Source organism: Miniopterus schreibersii (genome assembly GCF_964146895.1).
Source record: "Miniopterus schreibersii genome assembly, chromosome: 3".
Lineage (NCBI taxonomy): Eukaryota > Metazoa > Chordata > Mammalia > Chiroptera > Miniopteridae > Miniopterus > Miniopterus schreibersii.
In genome coordinates, this window is record NC_138103.1 from 61524783 (window position 1) to 61550692 (window position 25910).

Here is a 25910-nt window from a genome sequence, read left to right on the forward strand (position 1 = left end):
TTTCTCCAGTTAACGTGTCTTACATTAATTTGATCATTACTGCAGCCAGAACTTTGTAAGAGTAGGAAGGAACATTATTTTTCCCCCCATACAAGAAAGAATGCAGGGGGGAGGGTTTGGAGCATAGACAACTCCTTAAAGTATGTTTCAGAAGAGCAAATAAATGGGGTTGGAAGTGGAGAAAGGTTAAGAGAAGCATTTCTTAAGGTTAAAAAAATAATAACATTCAGGTCAAACAAAACTTTTATGGATCTTAATCTAAGAGCCATGGGAAAGAGAATATAAAAGGGGGGAAAGGACAAACACTAGAACACGAAGAACCTCAACCTCAAACTATGGAGGCTACTTGAGGCTCAGAGTAAACAAGCAGTTAAGTAAAACCATTTAACATATGAGAATATCACTGAATGAAAGAATATGGGAAATCATATAAAAGGAATCCTTCAACACTCAATATCAAAGTAAAAAAAGAAAAGGGGAAGAAAGTGGTCTGGTGGTATAAAAGCAACACCAATTTATTTCAAAAATCTTTTATTGAGTGCCTAACATGCAAGTCAATCAGCTCTAAATCATTATCCCTCCCTTCAAGAAATTTTTAATTTAGTGAAAGAGAAAGCCAGGCACACAACAATAGGCAGTGCTTACTGTGTGCTTATTAAATGCCAAATTCTTGGTGAGATGATTTACTTGTATGAACTCATTTAATTCTCATAACACTAGAGAAGCCAAGAACTCTCTCCACAGAAAAATATAAATATGCACTATTTTTACATAAAATTCTAGGGAACCCATGAAACCAAAATTAAAAATACTCTTCTAGACACAGGAAAGGCAGTCATTTTTGAAAAAGGAGACATAGATTTTACTTTTAGTAAGAAAAGGATCGAAGATGATTTACTAAGAAATGAAAACCCATAGCAGAGCTGCCAGAAAGTATACTTTTGAAATAGCAATATGATAGTACTTAAAGTAGTTCATTGGCAGTGAAAACCAAAACAGGGGGTTTATGTGCTTAATGACCATGTAGCTCAACGACTAACTCCCCACCTCTTATCACAGGTCAGATTAATTTTGTTTGCTGTGTTACATGAAAAAAACACACCACAAAAACGCTATACATATATGGTTCAGCTTCATCTATTGCTCTTTGTGCTCCTCAATGGACAACTTTAACTGGCAAATACTGTTCTTTACCATTTTGAAGCTTAAGTTCCTAAGTGACCATGGCCTAAAATTTATTGTAATCCGTAAATACAGGAAATCAACTGTGATCTGTAACAACTTCAGTTTCCTAGTGCTCTTCACAAGTAGCTTGAAGCACAGCTTCACATAGAAGTATTACCCTTAAGTGTTCATAAAGATGAAGATGACCTTGACATGAAAGCAAAAACAGTTATAACGTCAGGACACATTTACTACTTTAGAAGCCAAGCTTGATGAGTTGCACATAACTTCCATGACTAAGCCAAGATTATTTAATTTGAATGGCAAGTATTGTAACGTATAAACGGCTTGTTTGTTTTTTATAGGAAGAGGATACTGCACACTTTCCCTTTTTTTCTTTATTCATTTTCTGAGTTAATAAAGAGTTTTTAAAAAAACGTTCTGAAAAGAACCCTCTGCTACGTGAGGAAAAATAAACTATACATTTGGAGCCAACAAGTTGTCATAATTTTCTGATTCACTTAATGGGGCAGAGGAATAAACTCTGAATAATTCCAAAAACTATGCAAACTGGATATATCAGCGCGCCAGTTTCTGGGGGGAAAAACAAACAAAACAAAACAAAAAAAAGGGGAGGGGGAATAAAGTCTCACCTACCGGGGTTATTAAAATTAGAGGAAGCTAAATACTACTACTAATTTTAAAAAAAGTTGGCATGTGATTTGTCTCGCTGGTGGATCACTTCTCTAGAGTACATAATCGGCTACTGACCTCAAGAAAGGGCAGTTGCTTTCCATTTATCACCACAGAAAGTGAGTGGTTCCTGATCCCAAAGCGCCAAACGTTTCAGCCCCAGATGCAACCCACCGACAGTTTACAAAGAGCGGGGGGCGGGAGAGAGAAAAGGCCAGGGTTAGACCAAACAGCCGACTCGACACAACCCTCCAGATTCGAGGGTCCTCCTAATCCAAAACCATTAAGAGGCATTTCAAAGATGCTTTGTGACCCAAAGAATCCCTCAGGTGCAAAGGGAGAAACTGAAAAGAGGGCCCAGCAGGTGCACACCTTGCGGACCAGGCCGGCGAACCCTGGCCTCCCGGGGTCAACAAACGGATGGCCCCGTAGCTTACACATTAAAGGGGGATCCTAGTCGGGAAATATCCAAGCACCGCGCTGTTCTAGACAGGGGGAAAAAGGGGAACTAAAAACAATGAAAATTAAAAAATTAAAAGAGAAAAAGACAGTTTTAAAATTACTGTTACTTAAAAGGGCCACCCCCTACGTCCCAGCCCTACCTCGCAGGGACTCCACTTCCGCTCTCCTCCAAAAGGCCCGCTCCCCCGGCTGGCGCCCCGCAGCCAATCAGAGTGTCATTTACTTCCGCCGGGGCGCGTGACGTCCTCAAGTCCCGCCTTACTCCCATAGAGAGGAGCCTATCCCAGTGTCCGAGCGCGCGGCTCAGGAGGCGGGGCCCCGACAGGCCCAACCGGAACGCCGGAAGGAGCGAGAGGGGCAGCGGGGCGAGCACGCCTTTTCCGCCCTGGGCCCGGAAGGGTGATGTGGCTGGGGCTCCGCCGGCCTCACTATGGTAAGAAGCGGGTCTGGGGGCTTGTGCTTGAGCTTTCCGAAGGGGCTGTGGCCCCGAACTGGGGCTCGAGGACTGGGAGGCGGGCCAGGGCACCTTGTCACTATCTTGATGTTCCCGGGGTTCGGCGGATGCACGGGCCCGGGAGCCGTGTCGCCCCTGCACGCCCAGCCGGGGAGAACCAGGGCCGACCACCCAAGAAGGACCCCGGTTCTGGTTCCCTGAGTTCACTTTCTTGATGTGTTTCGAAGAAATGTGCTGGCTTGGCTTAGCCCGTCGGTTACGTAGGCCCTTTGTGGTCGTCCCTTTGAGGCATTACAGCTTCTGCAGTTTGCTCAGGTTATTTTGCGTCTCCTCCCCCTGCGCTCCTGAAACAGGTTTTTATTTCATTTTCAAGTCCCAAACTTCACACCTTTTTATCTGTTGAATTAGTGGCCTTTAGGCCTCTCGTACTCGACTCTCTTAACCTTAAGGATGCTACTTTACAAACTATTACTGATTGGAGGGCTCTGCAAAGATGGTTTTTCTTCTAGTAGCTTAGTGTCCTTGGAGTGTGTCTGGCCTCGGGCCGGCCTCTCCTCCCCACACGTTGTTAAGGTTGTTTGTGGTATTGCAGATTCCTCTGATAGTTTGGGCCTCCTAGACAAGTTTGCAATAAGTCACAAATGTTCGCAAAGGAAATGCTTACATCTCCAGGCTGAAAAAAAGGAGGTGAAGCCAGCGTGGCCAGAGGACAGATGCGGTGTCAGTACAAAGCTCCCAAGCTCCGTCCGTCACGCATTTTACCTGTGTTATGATCAAATGCCAACAGCCTCTACTCCAGGCCCTCGTGATGAATTTATGAAGTCCACGTGCCAATGTTGCAGTTATGAGCATATTTTGGGGGAAAGGATGCCTGCGTTTTATTATAGAATCAGAAGCAACCTCGATACCCAGAATGCTATTTTTTGTGAATAGTTGCTAAGCTTGTGTTCCCAGAAGTTCCTACAGCACAAAACCTTTAGACACTTCATGGAAAACTCATTACTTGTTGCTTGCTTTATGCTAGCTGCTTTGATTATAGCTAAGGCATAAGTTACATACAGTCTTTTCCCTGGAGAAGTTTACCATTCACTTATAGAGGAGATGGCAGGTGATTTCTCAAACAAGGATGCTCTCCAGCTTCTTTCCCCACCTATCAAATGATAAGCAGGATACACTTGTTCCGAGTGTCGTGGGTGAGCTGTTATTTAACTTAGAAAATGTGGTTCCTTCAATTTTAAGAGTAGAGGGACTGTTATTCTTAATTCTTGCATGTCTTCCAAGAAGCTGAAATTAAATTATTTTACTCTTAGTGCAAGGCAAAGATATATTCTTCTTTTCATCATCCTTACTATCTAATGTCTAATTAAAAGCAAGGTGGATACTATGTTTAAGATCAACAGTATTTAAACCGTCTGGCCATGCTTATTTTTTCCAAAGTAACGATAGTAGCTCTCGTTTATTAACACTTGAGTGCCAGGCTGTGTTTGAAAAATCAGTTTATAAGCACTCTCATTCCAAGCCCACAACAACTTCTGAGTAGATGAAGGAAGTAAGGGAGAAAGAAATTGATGTGTTGGGGTTGCACAACCTAGTAGGTAGTAAAGACAGAACTCAAACTTATTTTAATGTCCAGATGCTAGAAATCTTCATGTTGTTAATAGAAACAACCTAATAGAGAATGAAATGTTTAGTTATTTGTAACTCTCATATGTAACATGCCGATCAAATGTGGATGGATAATAGAAACAACTGCCAGGTGATTAATTTTTCATTTCTGCTCTGTTCCTATGAGCTTCTCATGCCAGCACTGAGTTCGCACCTACCCTTGGTGTATTTGTGATAATGACTTAAATCTGAATTACCATTATTTTAATGAATTCATTTTTTAAATGCTTTTCAAGGCCATAAAATGTTTATCAGCAATAAAAATTTACAATTATCAGAGTATAAACAGTCTGATAATTATACCACTTAAAAATTAATGCTTTCTAGAACTTCAGAATGCTTTGTTCTCCCTAAATTTTTAATCTTTCAAGATTCACCTCAAGTTTCATCTCTCCCCAGAAACCCTTCCCTGCCCCTTTATTTTTGCCTATCCCTTTTAGGTATCCATTTGGGCACCCATAGTCCTTGTATATAACTCCAGTTTCCCACTAGCATAGCACTTAGCACAAGGAAAACAGCAGTAGGGTGTTGCAAATATTTCTCTCTTCTCTAGACAGAGTTCTTAATGTAGAGACTGGACCTTTCAGTCTCTTCATCATAGTGTCAGAGTTAGTATTCAAATGAATGAGAGTCAGGAATACAAAGTCATGTAGCGATGCTCAGTGTATTCAAGGATTTCACAGTCCAGTGGAAAAGACTGTTAAGTAAATTCCATGTGTTATCTGCTAATACATAGAAAAACAATGTGTGTAGTGGAAAGACTGAGCCATAGCTGGTCAAAGTCATTCCCAGTTCCCATCCTTTGCTTGGTTAACTTAAGGAACTTTATCTTCATTTCATTTCTTCATTATATTAGGTGATTTGCAGATATTCTCATTTAATGCTCACAGAACCTGCAGAGTAGGAGCTTTTGCCCACATTTTATACTTAAACGGAGTGTAAGAGGGGGTGTGTGAAGTGTTTTCCTCATAGCAGGGAAAATATTAGCACATAAGTTCTAATGATACACAAAAAGAAGTAATTCTGGCTAGGAACTGCTGCAGAGACATCCCCAAGGAGGTAATGCTCTGACTCGTATGTTCAAGAGTGATTAGGGATTACCGAAGGAATAATTAGCTAGAGCTGGACAGTGTTCTCTGTCCTTTAGATAATAGATAAAGGAAGTGGCAGTTACGGAGCCAAAGGGCATCAAATTGAATAGTTGCTTGGAGACTGGCAGGAATAGAAATTAAGCACTGAAATGAAAAAAGAAACTAGAAAGTTTGGGGCCACATCTTGAAGGAGTTTTTGCCATACCAAGGACTTTATGTTTTGATGATGTTTAATTGCTTACCTGGTAAAGACTGAGCAGGGAAAAGAAATGGTGTGCATTCCCAACTAGTAACAATACAGAGGGTATGTTTAAATAGAGGAAGATTAAAATTTGGGAGACCAGTTTAGAAACAAAAGCAGTGATCCAGGTAGGAGATGATTGAATGCTTCAACTTTGGCCATAGTAGTTAGGTTAAAGGAAAGGATAAATAAGAAAATCATTTTGAGGATGCTTAGTGAGGGTTGATGAAGCACAACTCCTGTTTGGATGATTGAGGATTGGAAGGAAATACTGGGTAAGCACCTACTCTGCCAGGCACTTTGCATACAGTGTTTTATTAAAGACTTAAATTATTGGCCACATTTTACCTGAGAATAATAAAGCACAGAAAGGTTAAGTGTCTTGCCCAAGATCACAAGACATAAATAGTGAAACTTAGATTTAAACTTAACTCTGTCACACATCTTGTGCTCTGTATATTATGCAATGCCATTAATTCCAGAATTCGAGAAGAAAAGGATGGTATGCCTCAGTGGTTGGAGGGTAGAAAAGTTGGTTAAGATGATAATTCTCTTGTTATTACTTTCACACCATTAACACAAAAGGCATAAAAGCTAAAAGGCAAGTATCTTCTTAGTATTATAAAAATAGTTTTTACCTCATAAACCTATGAGAGGGTTCCATGAACTACACTATGAAAACCATTGCATTAGCATAATTTAAGGTACCTGATGTGGGTCCTATTTTATCTATACTTTCTCTTATAAATACCTTGGACACCCTTGTTGCTTTATATTTAGATTTGAGTTGTCCATAAAACAGCTCTAAAACTAAGCAGCACAAACACAGCAAATGCATTGTAGGTACCGTGACTGAGGTGAAAATAAACGCAAATGACCACCACTGTTGCCAGTGAAGAACAGAGTTGAAGTGCTTCTACCCTGGACTGTAACTTTACCCATAGCCATGAAAGTTACTAATTTTAAGTGCAAAGTGTAAGTAGAGAAAGTCTATACTTTTGAAACAGAACCAGTGAGATCAAATGTCTATTTAGTCCAGCTCCCTCATTTTGCAAATGAAATTAAACTGATGCTTAGATATGCTGATTTACCCAAGGACACTAGCCACTCTGAGAAGCTAATGTGTTCTTAACATTGACACATTAAGCAATCCTGACTTCTGGGTTTCAAATTAAATTCAGATTAAGATAACCTGGTACAGTATCAGTGCTACCTTACAGTAAGCAACAAAGGTTGAACTTAATGTGCTAATAACGCTAAAAGATGTTAACTATTCCTATGTATTAGTAAAAATCTTTTCAATTACCTGTAATTATTTTGCATAAATGGGGTATTTGTGTGTGTGTTTGCACATTCACATACAGGCTTACATTTATCACTATATTTCCCTGTTGTTTTTCCATTTTAAGAGATAATAGTGGTACATACGAATTTACAGGTACAAACTAGTTGGAAAATGCTGACCTGACCTAGATTTGTAAATGATAAAGTGCTGACCCACTTTTCAAGTGCTGTATAATTTTTATAACATTTAGGTCAGGTATGTCATTTCTGGGTTTCCTTCGACCCCCAGAGAGGGATAAATGACTTTAGTTTTGTGTAAAAGCAGTAGTTATTTTTAAATCAAGTAAAATTGCTACTATTTGGAGTTTTAAGGATTTAAATCTTTGGTATTCAGTTCTTGTTTAAAGTGAATTTTAGTTAAACTGGAAGAATTAAATATGTCAATAAAAATGTATTTCCTGCATAGGTAACAGTCAACATTTAGCTCCCAGACAGTGTTATGCATAAAGAAGGCCCTTAATTAACAAATTGATTAAACAGTTTATTTTAATAGTCTTAATAAATAATTAAGCTGCATGTAGTTTAAGTGATCCAGGACTAATGAAAATACTATAGGCTTAATTAAGGTCTTATGGTTAGCAACCAGTCATTGAGCACTCTTTGGGCAAAGCATTGTTTCGCATATTAATATGTATATTTCTGCTGCTTTTTGCATAGTATTATTATTTGAACCTTTATACTGTTTGGATCTTTCCCCTTTTTTTCCTCTATTTCTAATGTTATAGATGGTTTCTTTTACTTAGAAGTATTTTTATTTATACGTCTAAAAACAAAACTCTGTATTGAATTCTTGTCTTTATAGTCAGTCTTAGTTAATATAGTTTTAACATTCAGGAATGAGTCAGAAATAAGAAATTATATCTGTATAGATAAAATGACAAAAATTGAATCTGAAATAAATATTGCTTACTTTCAAACTGACTTCAGTATAGCAAATTTTAAAAGATGTGTCAACATTGCAAATAATTTCATGTTTGAACATTAAGCTTTGTGTTGACCAGTCTCTTGTCTATTCATTGATAAATGATTTTGTGTACTTTAGTAATGGCCAAATCAAAGTCTGAATTATTTTCATTGTTTCAAATGAACTGAGAAATTGTGATTTACTTTAAAATGATTGTACAAAGTAACTGACTCATCAAGTTGATTTCCTTCTGGTTTGTATAAATTAATTTAGTACAGTAACATTAATTTGAAGTATATTAGGAGCTCTGAGTAGCTATGAGCAGTGTGATAAGTCTGAAATATGGAAGGATAATAAAAGGGGCCTTTGGAGAAAAATAATTGAGGATCTCCATTACCATTTTTTAGAAGACTGAGCACAACTATGAGAGGAATGAAAGGTCAAGGCAGGACTGCTGTATTCCACAACCACAAGGGTTACCATTCTGGTTGTATTTGAGGTTTGTGCTCCAGGTGCTCAAGCATCCCAGAGTCTAGGGAATGTTAATTGGATACTTCATAAAAAGGAAGTGTTTGTAGTTGTGGTAGACATAATGCCCCCACACACACAAACAAAAACAAACACCTGCAAATATTTTATCTTACTATCTTATGATAATAAGTGAAAAGGAACTTTGCATATTTGATTAAGAATTTTGGAATGGGATGAGTGTCTTGAATTATGGGGAGAGGGGTGATTTAATCACAAGGACCCTTGTAAGAGGGAGGCAGGAGGGGCGGAGTCATAACAAAAGTGACTAGAGTAAAAGTGACTATAGAGGTCAGAGTGATGAGGGGTCAGTAGCCCAGGAATGCAGGCAGCCTCTAGAAGCTAGAAAAAGCAGAAGATAAATTCTTCCCTAGAACTCCTTAGTTCCAATGTGCCTTATTTAATGTTTACTTCATGAAGTTTTATTTCTTAAACTGGGTAGCATGCCATTGTATAACCCCCTGCCATTGTCACAGGGTGTCCTCATGGAAAACTAGGTAAACCTGAGATTGGAGAATTGTTTGAGGTTCTAGAATTTTCTGCCAGCCACGCTTCTTAAAGATGTCTCTCTTACAAATTAGGTGAGTCAGAAGAATACATTTTGTCTCATTTATAAGCACCTTAAGGCTGGCTGCTTGATAGAACTTTCTCTGAATTCCAGTTTGTGATACAAAAAGTCTTAGATATTGAAAGGAAATTACCTCAGGCCTTTATTTTACCCTACAGCCTGGGCCCTTAACAAAACATAAGGATATTTGCTTCTTCCTTCTGGATTTTCCGATTATCACTGACAAGTAAATATAAATGCAAAGGAATGCATGGAGGTTTCTCTTGAGTAAACAAAATATTCAGCAGTCTGATCTACACTTTTTTTAATAACCTGCATTGTTAATTTAGAATATAAGTATGCTCTTGCATTTGTTTAAATATTATTTGTGATTATTTTCAAGTTCCTATTTCATTCAGCATTTTTCAGCGACTGCTGTGCACTATTTTGTTTAATATTCACAGGGGTTAACCTAATTAAAATAAAGGATACAATCACAGTACAGATTAATGGGTGCTATCTTAGGCAGCTCTGTGCGTAACACATACTTGTCAAAGATCTTGACTCTTGGTGTGGAGAGTGGAGACAGGGAAGACTTCACAGAGGAGGTACCTCTTGAGTTGAGACCAGCAGTTTCAGTCAGTTCACCAGGCAAGCAAAACTAGATGGAAATGTGCAAAAATACGGAATACCTTGAAAAAGATTTCATGATTTAAAAGACCTGAAAAAAAATTAAGCACGGTAAATGAATTTTACTTCTCTTACCACCTTATCATCTTTCCATCTATTTTGTGATCAAATATGCTTCCTTTTTTCTTAGCTTCTTCCCTTTCCTTTAATAACACTTCCCTATTTAAAATTCTCAATTATTTTTCTACAGGACAGGAACATCTGTTTCCTCTAACCCTGAGACTAAAATTTTATATCAGCGGCTAACAGATGCTAAGCATTAAGAGGAATGCTTAGGTAGGCTAAGCAGTGGTAGACTAATGTCTAGAGGTTTGAAACGCTCTTTAGACCAGTCTGAGTACATCTTAAAGACTTTACCACCTAAGATTATTTGTTTAAATTTTAGGGTCTATAAACCCCAGGAACAAAGTTACATGTATTATGTATCGCATACTTGTAAATGATTTTCATTTGTAAATGGTTTTACATACAAATGTATATAACACACCCCACTTTTTAATAATAGGCATGTTTCTAAGTGCCTCTTAAAATCTTTTATTATGAAAAATTTAAACATACAAAGGTAGAAAGAAGAGCACAATGAAGCCTCATATACTCAGCATTTCATCAACCTCACACCACACACACACTGGATTATTTAAAAACCAATCCCAAACACCGTATCATTTAAGCATGTTTTTTAACAAGACATTCAGGGAAGGCAAAAGTATACATTGCAAAATCATGAATTTAGATACTCCATTAAGGAAGATGATAAACCTACTTTGCAAATTTATTTTCCAGCCACTTTACCACATAAATCCTTTGCTTAATAAATCTGCACATTGTTCCATGCATGTGCATTTCTGATTCTGTGGGGATGTTTTACATGCTTTTGTTTCTTCTGGAGCCTGTTTTTCTTGTTCTTTGCCTGACTAATTGTGCTCTTTCAAGGCTTGGTTCAGTTCCTGCTTTCTTCTTGAGTCTTTTCCTGACTTGACTTTATGAAAACCACTTTTCTGTCAGCATGGCTCAGTAGTCACATATGCTACAGGGAGTTGCTATTTAGTTTTTAAAATATATGTCCTAACTGGATTATAGCTGCTGTGTGCCTCAGTTGTTTCATGTATAAAGTGAGGGTATTAATAACAGCATATGTGAGGATAAGTAAGATAATCCCAGCACTCAGTGAATATCAGTTATCATTGTTGTTAGCTTTTATAAAAGTCCTGGAGGAAAGGAATCATGCTATGTACTTTTTAATCCCATGTCTAGCCTCATACCCCAGACTAGATACTAAATACATGTTTAGTTATATTGAGTGGAAGGAAATCTATGCTTTATATTTCATGGTGTTATCAAATACTATATTTATCAACATACTCATATACATGTTCAAAAAATGACCTTTGAAAGGAAGATACTGTGTTTTCTATCTATAATTGATCATGAGTTCATTAATTTCGTTCAAGTTATAAAATGTATATCACTTGCCTTCACAGATGCAAAATTAAAATCCAATTCAATTAAAAACCAAGGCATATTAAATTTTACCCTTGCTATATCCATGAAGAAATGGTTTCCATACAAAAACAACTGTTAAAATAATACAGAAGATTTTTGCTTATCTTTTTCAGACCATAAAACTAACACTTAGAAAATTTGAGAAATCCAAAAAAGCTGAGAATTATGTTAAAAACCTTCTAGAGATAATCACTGCATTTTCACCTCTTCTTTGAATAAAGGTTTACATGGCTAAAAATAGGATTGTGAAATCTTACATGCTGCTTTTCCTACTAGTTAGCATTGTATGTAAGCATTTTTGTCCTTAAGGATATTGGTAAATAATGCATAATTTTAAAAAATGTTTTGAATAGTTTATAAATATTCTAAATATGTATAAAAGGTTAAAAATATTATGACAGTTTTTGATAGGGCTAGTTCCTTTGTTTAGAATTTTCTTGCTATTTCTTTTAAATTTATTTTTCCCTGTTCAACTTCAAAATCAGTTGTCTGTTTCAAAAATAAGTTGTTGGTATTAGGTTCACTTTAAATTTACAGATTAACTTTATGATATTGCCTTCTAGTATAAGAACCAAATATAGCACTTCAGTATGCTTTAAGGTTTTGACAGTTCTTTGATGCCAGTGTTGCACATATTTCATGTTAAGCTTATTCCTAGCAATTTTGCTATTGTAAATGAAGTCTTTTTTTCCAGTATGTCTTTTAACAGGTTGATAAATATAATCATGAAGCCTATTGATTTAAATATTTTAATTATGTACCCAAGCACCTTACTTAATTCCCTTATGATCTGTACTTGTTTTTCACTAGATTTTGGGGGGCTTATATATACAGTAGCATCTCTGCACTTTTTGTTTATTCAACCATCCCTTATAGGGCTCGAACTTTGTGTCAGATGCATAGTCAGGTACTGGAGATTGAGTCTGGTAAGACAATGCCCACTCTTCATGGCTGAGTATTAATTATAATAAATGTGTAACAGTTTGCTATGGGAACAGAAAGTAACGTTCTATATGAAATAGGAGAGCGGAGGCCGATGTGTTCAAGGAGACTTCCTGGAAAAGATAATGCTTGAGCTGAATTTTGAATAAAGTCCACCTTCATTTTGCTATGACTGGAAACATGATTTTCTCTGTTAAATTTATTGAAAAACTTTTTAAAGATTCATCAGTGAATGAGCAACTGCTTTTATTTCACCAAAACAGAATAAACTAGTATGAGTCAGTACATGGAACGTGACTGCTCAAATTTAAAGCATGCTTATCCTAAAAGAATTTCAGAATTGAAAAAAATGTTAGTCAACATTTAGTCTCTCTCCTCCCTCCACCCAGTTTTGCAGGTGTGAAACAGAGACTTAGAGAGAGGCTAGTGATTCAGTTGAGGTCAGGTAGCCAGCTACTTACTGGCAGAGCTTGGAGACTCTATGTCCTGCTTGTAGTCTGGGCCTCTAGAACATCTGTATGTATTATATATTGATTCAGCTTTGGTGACCTATGTTGGATTCGTGACATTTTTGGTAGTATTTTTAAGTTGTTGAATTTAGAATTTTTGTTACATCTTCATCCCTTAGCTCAAAGAATGAAGAAGAAAGTACACTCTCGAAATACCTATTCGGTTTTAAGTGTTCTCAGACATGGCATTCTGCTTGCCTTTTTGAAGAAAAAAGTATGATTCTTTATGTGGACTTGTCTGGCATATTTTACCTATGCAGTTTCTCTTTTGATACTAATTTTTCTTTTTCTCTTTTTAGTCTGCCATTTTCAATTTTCAGAGTCTGTTGACTGTAATCTTGCTGCTTATATGTACCTGTGCTTATATCCGGTCCTTGGCACCAAGCCTCCTGGACAGAAATAAAACTGGGTATGTTACTAATGATGCCTAATCATCCAAATTAGTTCTTATAGACATTGAATGTAAATTACTATAAACGTCATTAAACAGTTTAATTTCTATATGTAACTCAGTTTTTTGTAATAACTTTTACATTATTTTCTTCCTCCATTTTAAAAATCCAAAAACTTTATATTCACAGAATCTTATTAAATAAAAAGATAAATATCAGAAGTGACCTGAAGTTTATTAGACCGAAAAATATGTATATTTAAAAAGATGCAACAGGTAATTTTTCTGGGATCAAGAAAATAAAATAGTTAATGAAGTTGGTTAGTTATCACATTCTGAAAGCATTAAGCAGTTTGCAAGCACCATGTACATAAAAATAATAATATGACACTCCCTCTCTAATCCAAGACTGTTCTAATTATGTGAACTCCCTGTCTGTGTCACAAATTAAACATCTTTGAAGAAATGTATTTAGCTTACTTAAACTGTCTTGGGCATGTCACATCCCTTTTAATAGATTCATGCTCCCCCAAAATTTGAACTTAATATTTTAACACAGAGAATTAAAGTGCCATGTTCATAATGCAGAAATACATGTTGAATTTAACCAAAAGTAAGAGTATATTTTTAAAAAGAGACTGTGAGGTAAAAACTTTTCTTTGCCTTACATATTTATTAATTTCTATGAATGATTGTCTTAATTCTTTCTTGATAAGGGGCTGTACCTCACTTAATGATTTTAAGAAATAAAAAGATGAAATAATGGACTATTTCCCATGGGACTAATTATCTCCAGCACCTTTTTTGTTTTTAACAGGAAGAAAAAGGCCAAATTAGGATCCTGCAAGGTCAAACACTTCTTTTCCTCTAATAAAAGCTACAAAAGGCCAGGTGGTAGATAGTCAAGTATGAGAGTAATAATCCCTGCTCTCTTTCCTGCAGCCCTGTTCTGTCTGGAATCATAATTAACATTAATTCAAACATCCCATTAGCTGGACCATGGGCTTTTCCCTACTTCTCCCTTTTTATTTCCTCGGGTTGTTTGAACACGTGTAAAGGGATAAACAGAACTCTAACCAGTTTTGAATATTGAAAACCAGTAATCCTGTTCTAATAAACTGATCATCTGTCTCTGTTGGCCTGAGGGATTTTATTTAATTTACTAAAGTTGGAAACAGATGCTGTTTGTTCATCAGTTTTTATTACAACCCCCACTTCCTTTGTAGACATTGTCCTCTCATCATTCCACCTTTTTTTCTGAACTCCTATTGCACTTAGCCTTTGGCACTCGATTTAATACTTTGTCCATTTGTTGATGTTACAAATAATTGTATTTGTTTCTTACTTGTGTGTGAAATCTTTTTACCCAACCAGTTTTATTTCCTCCTTTCTTTCCTCCTTTCCTTCCTCTATTAACTATTACTTATAGTTAAAGCATGTGATAGAAACCATTAAACATTCTCATTGACCCATTGCTTAGATTTCTCATATAATACGTAGCTTCTATCTAAAAGATACTTTTAAGTGTTTATTTCATTAAAGAATAGTCCCATAGTAGTAGAATAGAATATACTTTGTTGATTCTGTTATAAAGAAAGTAGATTGCATGTGGAAATAGGTCTGCTCCTCATTCCTATGGGAGCAGGAATACATCCATAACATGCCACATTAAAAAAAAAAAAGGAGTTCTCAGGGCTGCCAACCTTACAGTAGAGGTTGAGTAGTAGTATATTTCTCCTACATAAAAGACCAAAAAAATAGGATGCCTATTTTTACATTTTAAAGTTTATGTTGATACAGTCAACTGTTTGAAAGCTTTTTAAAAAAACGTAGTTTCTATTTATATAAATATTAAGCCCCATTTTATTTTAACTTATATAAGAAATATTTTCTGTAGAAAAAAATGTATAGGCCATTTGTTTTTGTTGTTACAACACGTATTTTTTCTGAGGCTGTAAATTTCCCTTTATTGTAGTGAGTACTCCATACTTAAGTGCAGATGTCTGGGTCGCATGCATAAAGCACGTTTTTGATGCCTTCAACTGCTGCTGCTTCAGATAACATAGAAATAAAAAGCAGCAGAAAGATACTGCTACTTTGTCCAGTTTCCTAATAGCTTTATCACCAGTTATACTTATTGGTTTACAGCCATAGAAATTAAGCAGCATAACTGTTTTACCAAGGATTAAAATTCCTGTGTTTTAATGAATAGCATTTGGAATATTACAGAAATATGTCTAAGAAATATGTCTAAATATGTTTAAAAAGCCAAAGTAGTACTGGTATATCCTTCAGTGGCCAACTTGGGAATATTTTTTACTTAAATAGCTTTTAATATATTAACTGTGTTGTACCAACCTTCTGATCATACTTAATAGAATATTAGGCCTGAAAAGACCTTGACTGTGATCATTTGGTTTCAGACTGTGCTCTGTGGGACTTTAAGCTTCCTGTGGAAGAACTCCAGGTATCCTGCCTCTGAGTCCCTCAAGCAGAGTAGCTTTAAATCAGTAGTGCATATTATAACCAGTAGGTTTTTAGAATCAAGGAACCATTTGTCACTAACCAGTTGTTTTCCATTTTTGGTGAAATGTGAGCCGATTTTAAGTGATATCTGGAGTTATTGTCACATGTTCCTTTAGCCTGTGTATTACTGAGCACAGCACATGTTAGTCACTGTTCTAAAGACTTTTCTGTGAAGTAACTCATTTAATCCTTTTAACAAAAGGATAAAATAACCACAGTTATGCAACCGATTAAGTAGGATTGAATTTAGACATAGTATGGCCCTTATATTATCCTACATTACTTTCAAGAATATATATGATTTTTGTCCTTTTAGTCTTGTAGTAAAATTGTTTCACCTGTCAGAATGGTCATTCTTCAGAATAACTTATATTTTACTCCTTTCATTTAATCTAAAGTAAGAGAGTTTTTGCTTTGAGGTCAGGACGTTGTTATACTTCAGAGGAGGAACCTATATAGAACTTAACTGAACCAGTATTTTCTTTCAGTCTTAGTTATTCTAATATAATGATTCATTAGCCAGCCATTTCTTTGGGCAAAAAATGTGTAATATAAGTTTCTCTGGAATTTAAGGATTTTGATTTTGATTTTGTTACGCCAATCCTAACTTACCAGAATAAGTAATGTTAATTTATCTTGATTTGTAACCATGCATAGCACCATTTATTATTCAGTTCTGTCAGACCAACAAAATAGTTATCCACAGTGTTTATATTTTTTCTGATATTTATTAAATGACTTGACCGCTGTTTTTTTTTTCTTATGCTGGTACTTTTTATATGTCAAATAAATGATATATATATATATATATAATACTTATTTAATTCTTAATATGTTCATTTATAGAATTGAAATGGACATCTTTATTTTAATTCTCTTTATTTTTAGAATGTGTTTTAAATGCCATATTTAATTAACTCATATACAGTGTCCCTAAACTAGGATTTTCTACTTATTTTGAGAACATAGGCACATGTTTTTGTATTCTTCTTTATGGAATAACATAGTTATATAGATGCTGTCACTGGAGTTCATGGTTATAAATTATTTAAATGTAGACCTACATTTTTTAAAGACAAAATAGTAAGCCCTTGTGCTAATTTTTGCCACTTTCACATTAATTTACCCTAGGTTTAATCTATGACACGACGTGCATTCCAGTTAGCAACAGTGTATATACGTTGATGGTGGTTAAATTATTGTGTTCTACTTCCTACATAAGTGGCTCGACATCAAACAAATTTCAGTTTTGAAGCAAAGCATCAGAAGTTAAAATACTAGTATAATTAATTGTCTGTGAGTCTGAGAGAATGATTTACCTTTTCCAGTAATCAATAGCTACTTTTTTCTTTTTTATTCTACGCAGACTGTTGGGTATATTTTGGAAGTGTGCCAGAATTGGTAAGTGTCTCTGTAATCTTCCTTCATTTCTTCAGCAATAAATTGTTGGCCAGTTTACTTATATCCTATTCATACGAGTCAAATGTCAGTTTTTAAAGTGCAGGCTTCCTAATTTTCTGCAATTTTGCAAAAGTTTGTAGCGTTCTACCAAATTCTTTTCAGTGGCTACCTCATGATACTTTGTTAGCAGGGAGATGGAAAATTTCTCTCTTGAAGTTCAGGTATTAAATACTATGCATTCCTGGTTTTGAGAAGATTTTAGACAAATATGTATAGTGTTATGCACGTATGCTTATAGTAGGGAGCATCTTGTTCTGTACAATGTGTACCATTTTGATAACTGAGGATGAATTTCCTGTCAGCGAAAGACTTGCTGAGCAACTACCCAACATAATCATTTTATTGCCCTATGCTAAGTCATAGACTGTTATTTGTTGCTTTTAGATAACATTAACTTTTATCTTTTAAACCCAGGTGGTCATAGCTGAGCTTTATTCTATTGGTTAAAGTTAACATAAATGTGATTTTCTTTTAACTTTTCACAATAAGATTAGTAGCATCTTAAGTGTATTTATGTTTAAATAATAATATACTCTTGTCTTATTCCACTATGTACATAACATTTAGCACAATGCTCAGCAGCACATACTAGACTCTCAAATGATTGGTAATGAATGAATTAAAATGTATTATATTGCTGTAATTCACCAGTACTCTTGAATAATAGAGATTATATACCCTCTTTAACATGCCTTGTTCCAAAAACACTACTTTGGTGCATTTGTTACTTACATCACTTGGACTGAAAAATGTCTATTTCTCTTTGAAATGTCTTGTCCTCTTTGAAATTATTTGCATGACCCCTCCCTCAAAAACATGATTTTTATACTCTTCTTCTACTATTGCATTTGTACATAACTACTTTTTTTTATAAGGCTGCCAGGCTTTCATAATGAAGAAAATAGCCAATCTAACAACTGCCTGAATTCCCTAAACTAATTCCTTTAAATAGGATGGAGAATTTAAGAACCGTCTCCTTTAAATAAGCTGTGCTCCCTTTAGAGTATTATGTTTTATTTTGACTGTCACTTCTCAGAGATGTGGAAAATGTAGAAGATGTTCCATAACAGGAAACAAAATTAAGTAAAGATTGAAAAATATAAACTAAATGCTTATAATATTTAGAAATTTTTTTAAAGAAGACCTGAGAATTGATGTAATATATCTAAAGATAATTATAGGCATAACATAGTCTCAGTTAAGGACTAAAAATTAATTGTAGGAGTTTCAAATTCTTTAAGCATCTTCTAAGATTCATATAATGTTAACATTGAAATAATCTTGAGAGCAACTTTTCTTCCCTTGAGCTTTTAATGATTGGCATGACCTATTCACAGTGGCAGTTGTAAGTATAATACTAAATTATCTAGAGGTCCTTTTTAAAAATTCTGTTATGATGAGATTATACAATTCCTGGGCCTTTTATGTTTGTTCCGTGGAAAATGATAGTATAAGAACAAAGACCTTCACAGAAAAGTACCTCTTTCAAAGCCCTCATTCTAATATATTGACTATTGAAACAGACATCTTTCAGAGAATTCAGTGTGCTTTTAACATGTTAAACTGTTCTTCCTCAGTGTTTTTTGTCGGACTTTATTACCTCTTAAACAGTGATAGACATAAGAATATTTTTCTTTTTTAAGAAATATTATTGGCCTTAGATTGGTAAAGCACAGATATAGCCTAGATAAGTTGTGTCAGTCAGGACATTTGACAATGCCTAGTGGAAGTACATACTGGGTATAGGTTAGGGATGTTGCTAAACATCCTGTGATGCACAGGACAGCCCCTTCCAACAGAATTAGCCCCAAATGTCGGTAGTGCTGAAGTTGAGAATACCCAGCCTAGACTTACAGAGCCTTGCGGTGCAGACTTATCTGGCATTCAGTCATGCTCAACAGCTGCAAGCCCTGAAATAGCAGAAGAGATCTCAAGCACTTCACAAATAACCGAGAGAGGTAAAGAAACACAGTGGCACCCTCAATGGCTAATTCTGGTAACTATTGGTAAATGTAATTATATATATAAACCAAACCGTTTACTTCAGAGCCAAGTCACCTGGCAAAGGAAATACTGTCAAGGAGCAGAGTGGTAAAAATATCTCAAGTAACCCGCAACAAGAGAACATAATAGAGGAGCAAAACAGTTGGAAGGACTAGAGGATATCACTGTATTAAAGTGAGTCTCAATATGGGTAACAATATAAAAAGTACGGAGTTAGGAGACTGAGTTTTCATCTCAGTATTATCATTAAGTTGCTAATTCAGAAATAAAATGTTAAGGTACTTTAAATCCATTTTATGTAATAAGAGAAGTACAGCTGCATTCATTAGCCAACCCAGGTGACTGTTTTGCTCATAATTGTTACTTGAAAGTATAGCTAAAAATTTAGGACATTTAGTTTGTAGCTTTCTTAATGCTTTCCTGTAGTCTCATATAATTTTTATGTCTAATTATAAACTGCCTTTTCTTTTTTGCTTGCTCATTTATTATTTTTATTTTCCTAGCTTGACTATATGAATGTCATAGTTCAGTTAAAGTATTCATTCTTGCCAATTCTATAAAAGCATTAGCTTTTCATTTTGGCAAAGTGGCTTAGAAAATGTTGATGCTGATATGCTGCTTTCTCAAACACATGCTCCTCTTATCTTGACAAAGAATATATCCACAAGGAAAGGATGCAATTTTAATGGGAAAAGGCCCAGCCAGATCATCTTATGTTACACATCACATTACAGCAACTGTTTCACATTCACTTACACAGAACCAAGAGCAGACAAGAAGTAACATTCTTACCCAAGTTCAACCAAAGATGTTTAACTCTACCACATGGCGATCTCTTTTAAGAAAATTAGAAACAGGAAAATGAAACCCATATGTAAATTATAGCATTCTAAGCTGGAGGATGAGGAAGAGAACTTCCTCAAAAATTAATTTCCAGCAGATGGGAAGGTTAGGACAATATTAAGTTCTCTTTTAGGTATTTAATAAGACTATTGGACAAGAAGAGTTTCTAGCCACAATAAGGGTGACAGGCTTCTTATGGAATCTACCTGAAATTTATGTCAGAATGAGTTTGTGTGTTTTCATTTTGTTTGATAACATGAGTTTTTACCACCAAAGGAATTAGCATTGCTTACAAATGATAACCCAAGGAGACTTTTAGTTTTAAAATATTTTTTTTCTAGTTGGGATAGTGGTATTATGAAAACACTGTTCTCTCACTTTCTAGATTTTCCTTTAGCTAGAAGCAGTCCATTAAATGTCTATGGATAGAAAAACACTTTCAGAAAAACACCAAATGTTTATTTTATTTGTATGTGTGTAATATCTGTCATGAATATTGTGATTGAACAAGCATATATGCTCACTAACACTATGACTATGAGTGCAACTGAGGATTTTGGTTAGGTCAGCGTGGTCAAATTTGATGTTTTTCAGAGGTGGTTAACTGACCTTGCTAAAGGAAATAAGGAACTTACTGAAAAAGCGCTGGTTTTAAACATCATAAAAAACACAAATGAGGGGTGTATAAGCCATGTCTGCTAGACGCTGCCCGAACATACCCAGGACCATTTCTAGAAGTAGCGCATCACTTTCTTATGTGTCCCCAGGGCAGCACGTAATTTCCTGGTGCTCTGTGGAGTTGTACAGCCTTGCAATTGCTAAAGAAACGGGAAAGAAAAAGATGAATTTGAGTTAACCCATAATCATAAGATCTGTATCTGTTTGCAAGACCATTTCACTAGCCAACTCCAGGTCTGTTTCATGCAAAAGGAAAGTCACCCAAGTATAAATACTCCTTAAACACATGTGAAAATCTACCCATCCTGAAGTGGCTGTTTTAAGTTCTAAATTTCTGACCCAGAGTTACCATACTATAAAAAATACAAAAGATTTGATATGAAATTCATCTCAGAAATTGTTTTTTCTTGTTTTTTGTTAATCATTTTATTTTATGCCCATTCTTAAAATGCAGTTTTATTGATCACCCTCTGTTCATTTTCATCCACAAATGCTTATTTTTCCCTTTAAAAGTCTCACGAATTGCTACCAATGAGAAAAAAAATATGGCTGAAAATTGCCTGTTGAATTTTTTTTGTGGGTGGAAATTTCCCTTTCTGCAGAAAATAATTAATCACTATTTGTTTGGCCTTAATTGAGTATAGACCATTTCTCTTGGATCTTTCCCCTACCTTCTGTGTTGTATTTTTTAATGTCTGGGTTTACGCAGCAGCACAGGAATGGCGCATTGAGGGTTTTCTAAACAAGTGAAAAGGAGGCGCTCTTAGAAATAAATTGATATAGTTTAGTACGTTCTGTATTGTACTTGCTCTTATGTTGCCTCTAGTTCTTGTTTTGCCCACCCCACCCTCCAAATACATGGACCTTATCACAGGAACTTTATCCTGATTCTTATGTAACCAAATCACACACGTTAGCTACTCAGTTCCTCAACGTGAACATCTTCCTTGTTTTCAACAGGTGAGCGGAAGAGTCCTTACGTTGCGGTATGCTGTATAGTGATGGCCTTCAGCATCCTCTTCATGCAGTAGCTTGGAAAGTACCTGGATTTAACTCCCATCAGATTTCAGTATAAAAAGGGGACTTATCTTGAAAATAATGGAAAGAATGGTTAACTTTATCTCTCAACATTGAATGAGATAAATTCCCAGCTGCTGTTCTCTATTTCGTTATTGGACCAATGTTCTGTATAATTAGGATGTAACCATTTAATACTCAAAGAGTTTGTAACAATCAATCTCAGTACTGTCACTACAATGTTATATTCTGTAAATGTCATTTTGTCCTGTCTGATACCAGTTTTTAGTGAGGTATCTCTAAGTCACATAGTAGAAAAAAATTGGTAAATTATTCAAGTTCCTTTCACTGTGATTTGAAAGTGATATATCTTTATAGAATGAGACCGTATATTGGACTAGCTTTTTTTATTGAAAAAAAAGGTTCAATTTATGTTGATAAGGATTGTGCTTTTTTAATAATACTTGCTTTACCTCTGGTCATACCATTTTGAGCATAAACCAGAGTACCTCTACTCTTAATGAACTCTGTAGTTTATTACAGGTTTTTAAACTATTTAAAATAAGCCTATGCCATTCTAAGGAAGAAGACAAATGAAATTGAGTTAAGAGTATTGTGGGGAAAGTGTGTGTATTTAACATAAAAGGATTTAGAATAGCCGATTGTTGTAGTAGCTTCTGCACCCTCTCTAGTTAAGTATGGATAAATGTCTTAAGCATAAATTTGACCAGCTAACTCATTCTCTAAATAAAACTACAGTCTTAGAATGAAAAGAGCAAAGTAGAACAATTACAAAATGATAATCCTGTATGTGTTTTTTCTTTTTTTTTTAGACTCAGGTCTCCGCTTATTTTAATTGCCCTAAAATGCAAACTGTACTGTTGTTTTTTAATACAACACTTTGAATCTAGTTTATTTTTTGTCTGTCAACTTGAACTGGAATCTCTTATGTAACTTAATAGGTAATGATAGTTTTCAGATCTACTGACCATCTTAGCTAAAAATTGCCCGTTATATATAGTATTAATTGGATGTTGTTCTCAGCTATTAGTTCCCCATAAAGGTAAAAAAAAAAACTTTTTTTTTTTTTTTAAAGAAAAGAGAATTATTTTAAAATGAGTCTGCTAGTAGCTCTTTCTACAGAAACAAGGTAAAGAACTGAAAGCCAGCTATTTTTAAAACTAAACTACTTGGAAAGAATTCTAGGAAACATCTAAGAAAAACTGGGTATGCGTTGCTGTCTTTTTTTTTCTTCCCAAAACAAAAGCTGCTGTAAGCTATGACTATATTTGTTTTTACATTTTTTGCTTATCTAAAGCTGGTTAAATAAAAGTGGTATATTTTGCTGTAGACAGAGAATCAGGGTATGAGAATTGTTCCTACTCTGAACTGTCTCTTGGGCTTTGTATTAAGTCAAGGATTTTCAGGATCTCCCCAAAATAGTACTCTTATCAGCATATATACGCAGAGTAAGTTACCTTTCTGGGTCTGGTTTCTTAGTGGCCATCTGTTGTTCAACTCTGCTGCCAACTAGATTTTCCAAAAGCTTTGTCGACTAACTTTTTATGTGCTACATAAATCTAATATTTTAAAAAGACAAATATTCTAGATAATCAATTCTAAGACATTTCTTTAAGTAGGCATTTTGGAGGGTGTAGGTGGAAGATAGAGGAAGAAATAATTTCTCTGGAAAATTTGTGGTAATATCTAAAAATTTGCCCTCTTATAGATTCTGAACAGAGTGGGAGGCAGCTTATTTCTGACCCCAGCCGTTTTGACCTTTTCAACACAAGCTCTTTGGGAGGTGGGGGAAAGACATAGGATTCTATGAATAAAAGCAGTTAGCACTTTCTTGAATGTATTGTTTTCAAGTGGTTCCCACTGACTCCTGTTCTGTAACCGAAAGGGGCAGTGCAGGTAGTTTTGAGCCTGCAAAATATGCAGATATCCCGTGGCCTCAGTGGGGAGGTCTGGATCAGTTTAGGCATCAGATGGCTGCCTCTGTCACCAGTCTTACTGCGGGGGTGCAGGGTGGGGTGATGGCACTGCAGTCCACAGATGTCTAGGTTCAGATACTCTCCCTAACCTTACTGGCTCCAGAATCTTTGATTCCATCTCTCCTAGAATTTGTCTTGTACTGAAAATCAGTTCCTGGTTGGCCTGAGCTGTGCCAGTGGCAGGAGTGTCTTCTCCCTCAGCAGTCTTAAAGATGGCCAAAGGGCCACATGGTGCGTTGAATCCCTTCTGTGGCTTCAAGTTGAGAATCAAGTCCAGTGTCTTCGCAGTGCTGCTCGTCCAGGCGCTATCCTGAATGCTCTTACATATTCAAATTCAAAATAGTCCTTTAGTACTAGGGATAATAGTAATATGTAATTTGTAATAGGCTCTTTCATCTTAGTGATGTGCAGACCAGCCTTAGGACAAAATAGAAGTTTGAATGAACTAACTTCTCCAAGTTTACAAAGTCAAAAATGAACAGTTCTCTGCTTAGTTTTGTGAAAAGACCTAGGACTTGTAAACAGAATATTTATATTTCAGTATTCTTTCAAGAAACATTTATAGAGTGCATATGGTATATCACTGAAGATAGACAGGTACACAATTCTTCCCCTCTAGTAGTCACAAAGTGGCAGTGGATGGGAGAGCATTTATTATTGAGATAATCCCAGAATTCTAGAAGAAAATAAGGGTGACAGACAACTCAGTCAAGGATATGAACTTCTTTCTGAAGAAGCAGTGCTTGAGCTGAATCTAAGAACCATGTGCAAAAGCACCAGGGATATATTGACTATAACTACCCAGCTTATGCCACCTGGGGATTAGTAAAACAAGCCTAGAAAGGTGAGCGGAGATTAGATCCTAGAGGGTCTGTATTTTTCTCATCTGTTACCTACCTCAAAATTGAAGTTGAATATGTGTTCCCTCCTGCCTGACCAAAAAAAACTACAACATAAAAATAAAATCCTTCCTTGGTGAATATATAAACAAACTAATTTGGCCCAGGACTACAATAGCATACTCTCCAGAGACTGACCTGCTAAGTGTATCAAGCCCAGGCAACCAGGTCAGATGCTTTTAGGACCTCAGTCACCCATCCTCCATCAGTGCCAGAGCAGCCATGGTTGTTAAAACACATCTGTGCAAGGAGCAGACCTTCCCTTGGTGCACACAAAGGGCGTACAATAAGCAAGGACTTACACTCTTTTCAAAGCCTTTGAGAAATTATTGGACCATAGGAAGCTAAAAACGAATGGAAGATTCTTAGGGACTGCTCTTTTCTGTCTTTGCATTCAGTGACAGATGTTCAGAATATAAGTAGCTGAGCATAGCAAGTACTTGACTAACATTTCGTTATAATGCTGATGAGATGCCTTAGGAACCTAACTGGTTTATGTCAATTAGCCTGTGGTGAAATTGGTTTTATTGTAATCGTTTTATGGAAAGTCACAGAACCTATTCACCTTAAATGAGAACTTAACTAAAATAGCATTGTGAGTACTATACAGCCTTGTTCTCAATAGCAATGAGCAAGTTACACTAGCTTCCAAAACTAGCTTCATTTTATATACTGCCTTCCATGGTGTTTTCTTTTACTTTGCCCTAAATTAACCGCAAAGTTTTCTGCAATGCCACTCCAATATCAGAAAAGGGGGGAGGGGTAGAAATATATTTCCTGTGATTTTAAGAGTACAGTTAATCATCCTACTCCGGTTAGTCCACATGCCTATGGTGTATAATAAAAATCGAAATGAACTCTCAAGAGCCTCCTACTTTTTATGTCAGATGAGTGAAAGTTTTTTTAGAGGTTAAAAAATTGCAATTGACATCTTTGGGGTAAGATGGTAATAGAGAAATGTTTCTATTTGTTTTACCTTCATGTTTTAATAAATGATCAAGATTAGTTTGGGGAATTTGGTTTTGGTTGTTTTGCAACTTAGAACTGTTCAGTCTATTATATTACTGTTTATTTGAGCCTTCAAGAGCCTAAATGACTTACTTTAGATAGGAAGTCGTTAATTCCCCTAGGGACGGTTGAAATATGATTCTGAATAAAAGTGACAGTTATTAATTACAATTATTTTCAACCTCCTCAACTGGAAGCCTTCAGATGCCCAAACATTCTGGCAAGTAGCTATCTTTTTCTGTCCGGAATCTGTCTATGAGCTGTGTCCATCAGAGTCAGAGTACTCAGCAAATTCACACCATTTATCGAGAGAGGAAAAGTCTTGTATGTACCATATGCCTTGCTTTGG

At 35.8% G+C, this 25910-nt stretch overlaps 2 protein-coding genes across 3 annotated transcripts in view; one reads left to right on the forward strand and one right to left on the reverse strand.

Moving 5' to 3' along the window:
• Window positions 1-2524, reverse strand: part of XRCC4 (X-ray repair cross complementing 4) — a 182011-nt gene extending 179487 nt beyond the window's left edge. The window contains exon 1 of one of the 2 annotated variants that reach the window (XM_081132981.1): window positions 2460-2524. The gene's annotated coding sequence lies outside the window, so the exon portion shown is untranslated. Of the gene's footprint in view, window positions 1-1935; window positions 2021-2459 lie in introns of those variants that run through there. The other variant, XM_081132982.1, reaches the window with a different exon arrangement.
• A 168-nt stretch (window positions 2525-2692) lies between these two features.
• Window positions 2693-25417, forward strand: TMEM167A (transmembrane protein 167A). The gene is made up of 4 exons (XM_081132194.1): window positions 2693-2752; window positions 13037-13146; window positions 17021-17055; window positions 21601-25417. Exons 1-4 carry the CDS (start codon window positions 2750-2752, stop codon window positions 21669-21671), a joined length of 219 nt encoding a protein of 72 aa, XP_080988320.1. The 5' UTR covers window positions 2693-2749; the 3' UTR covers window positions 21672-25417.
• The last annotated feature ends 493 nt before the right edge of the window (window positions 25418-25910 follow it).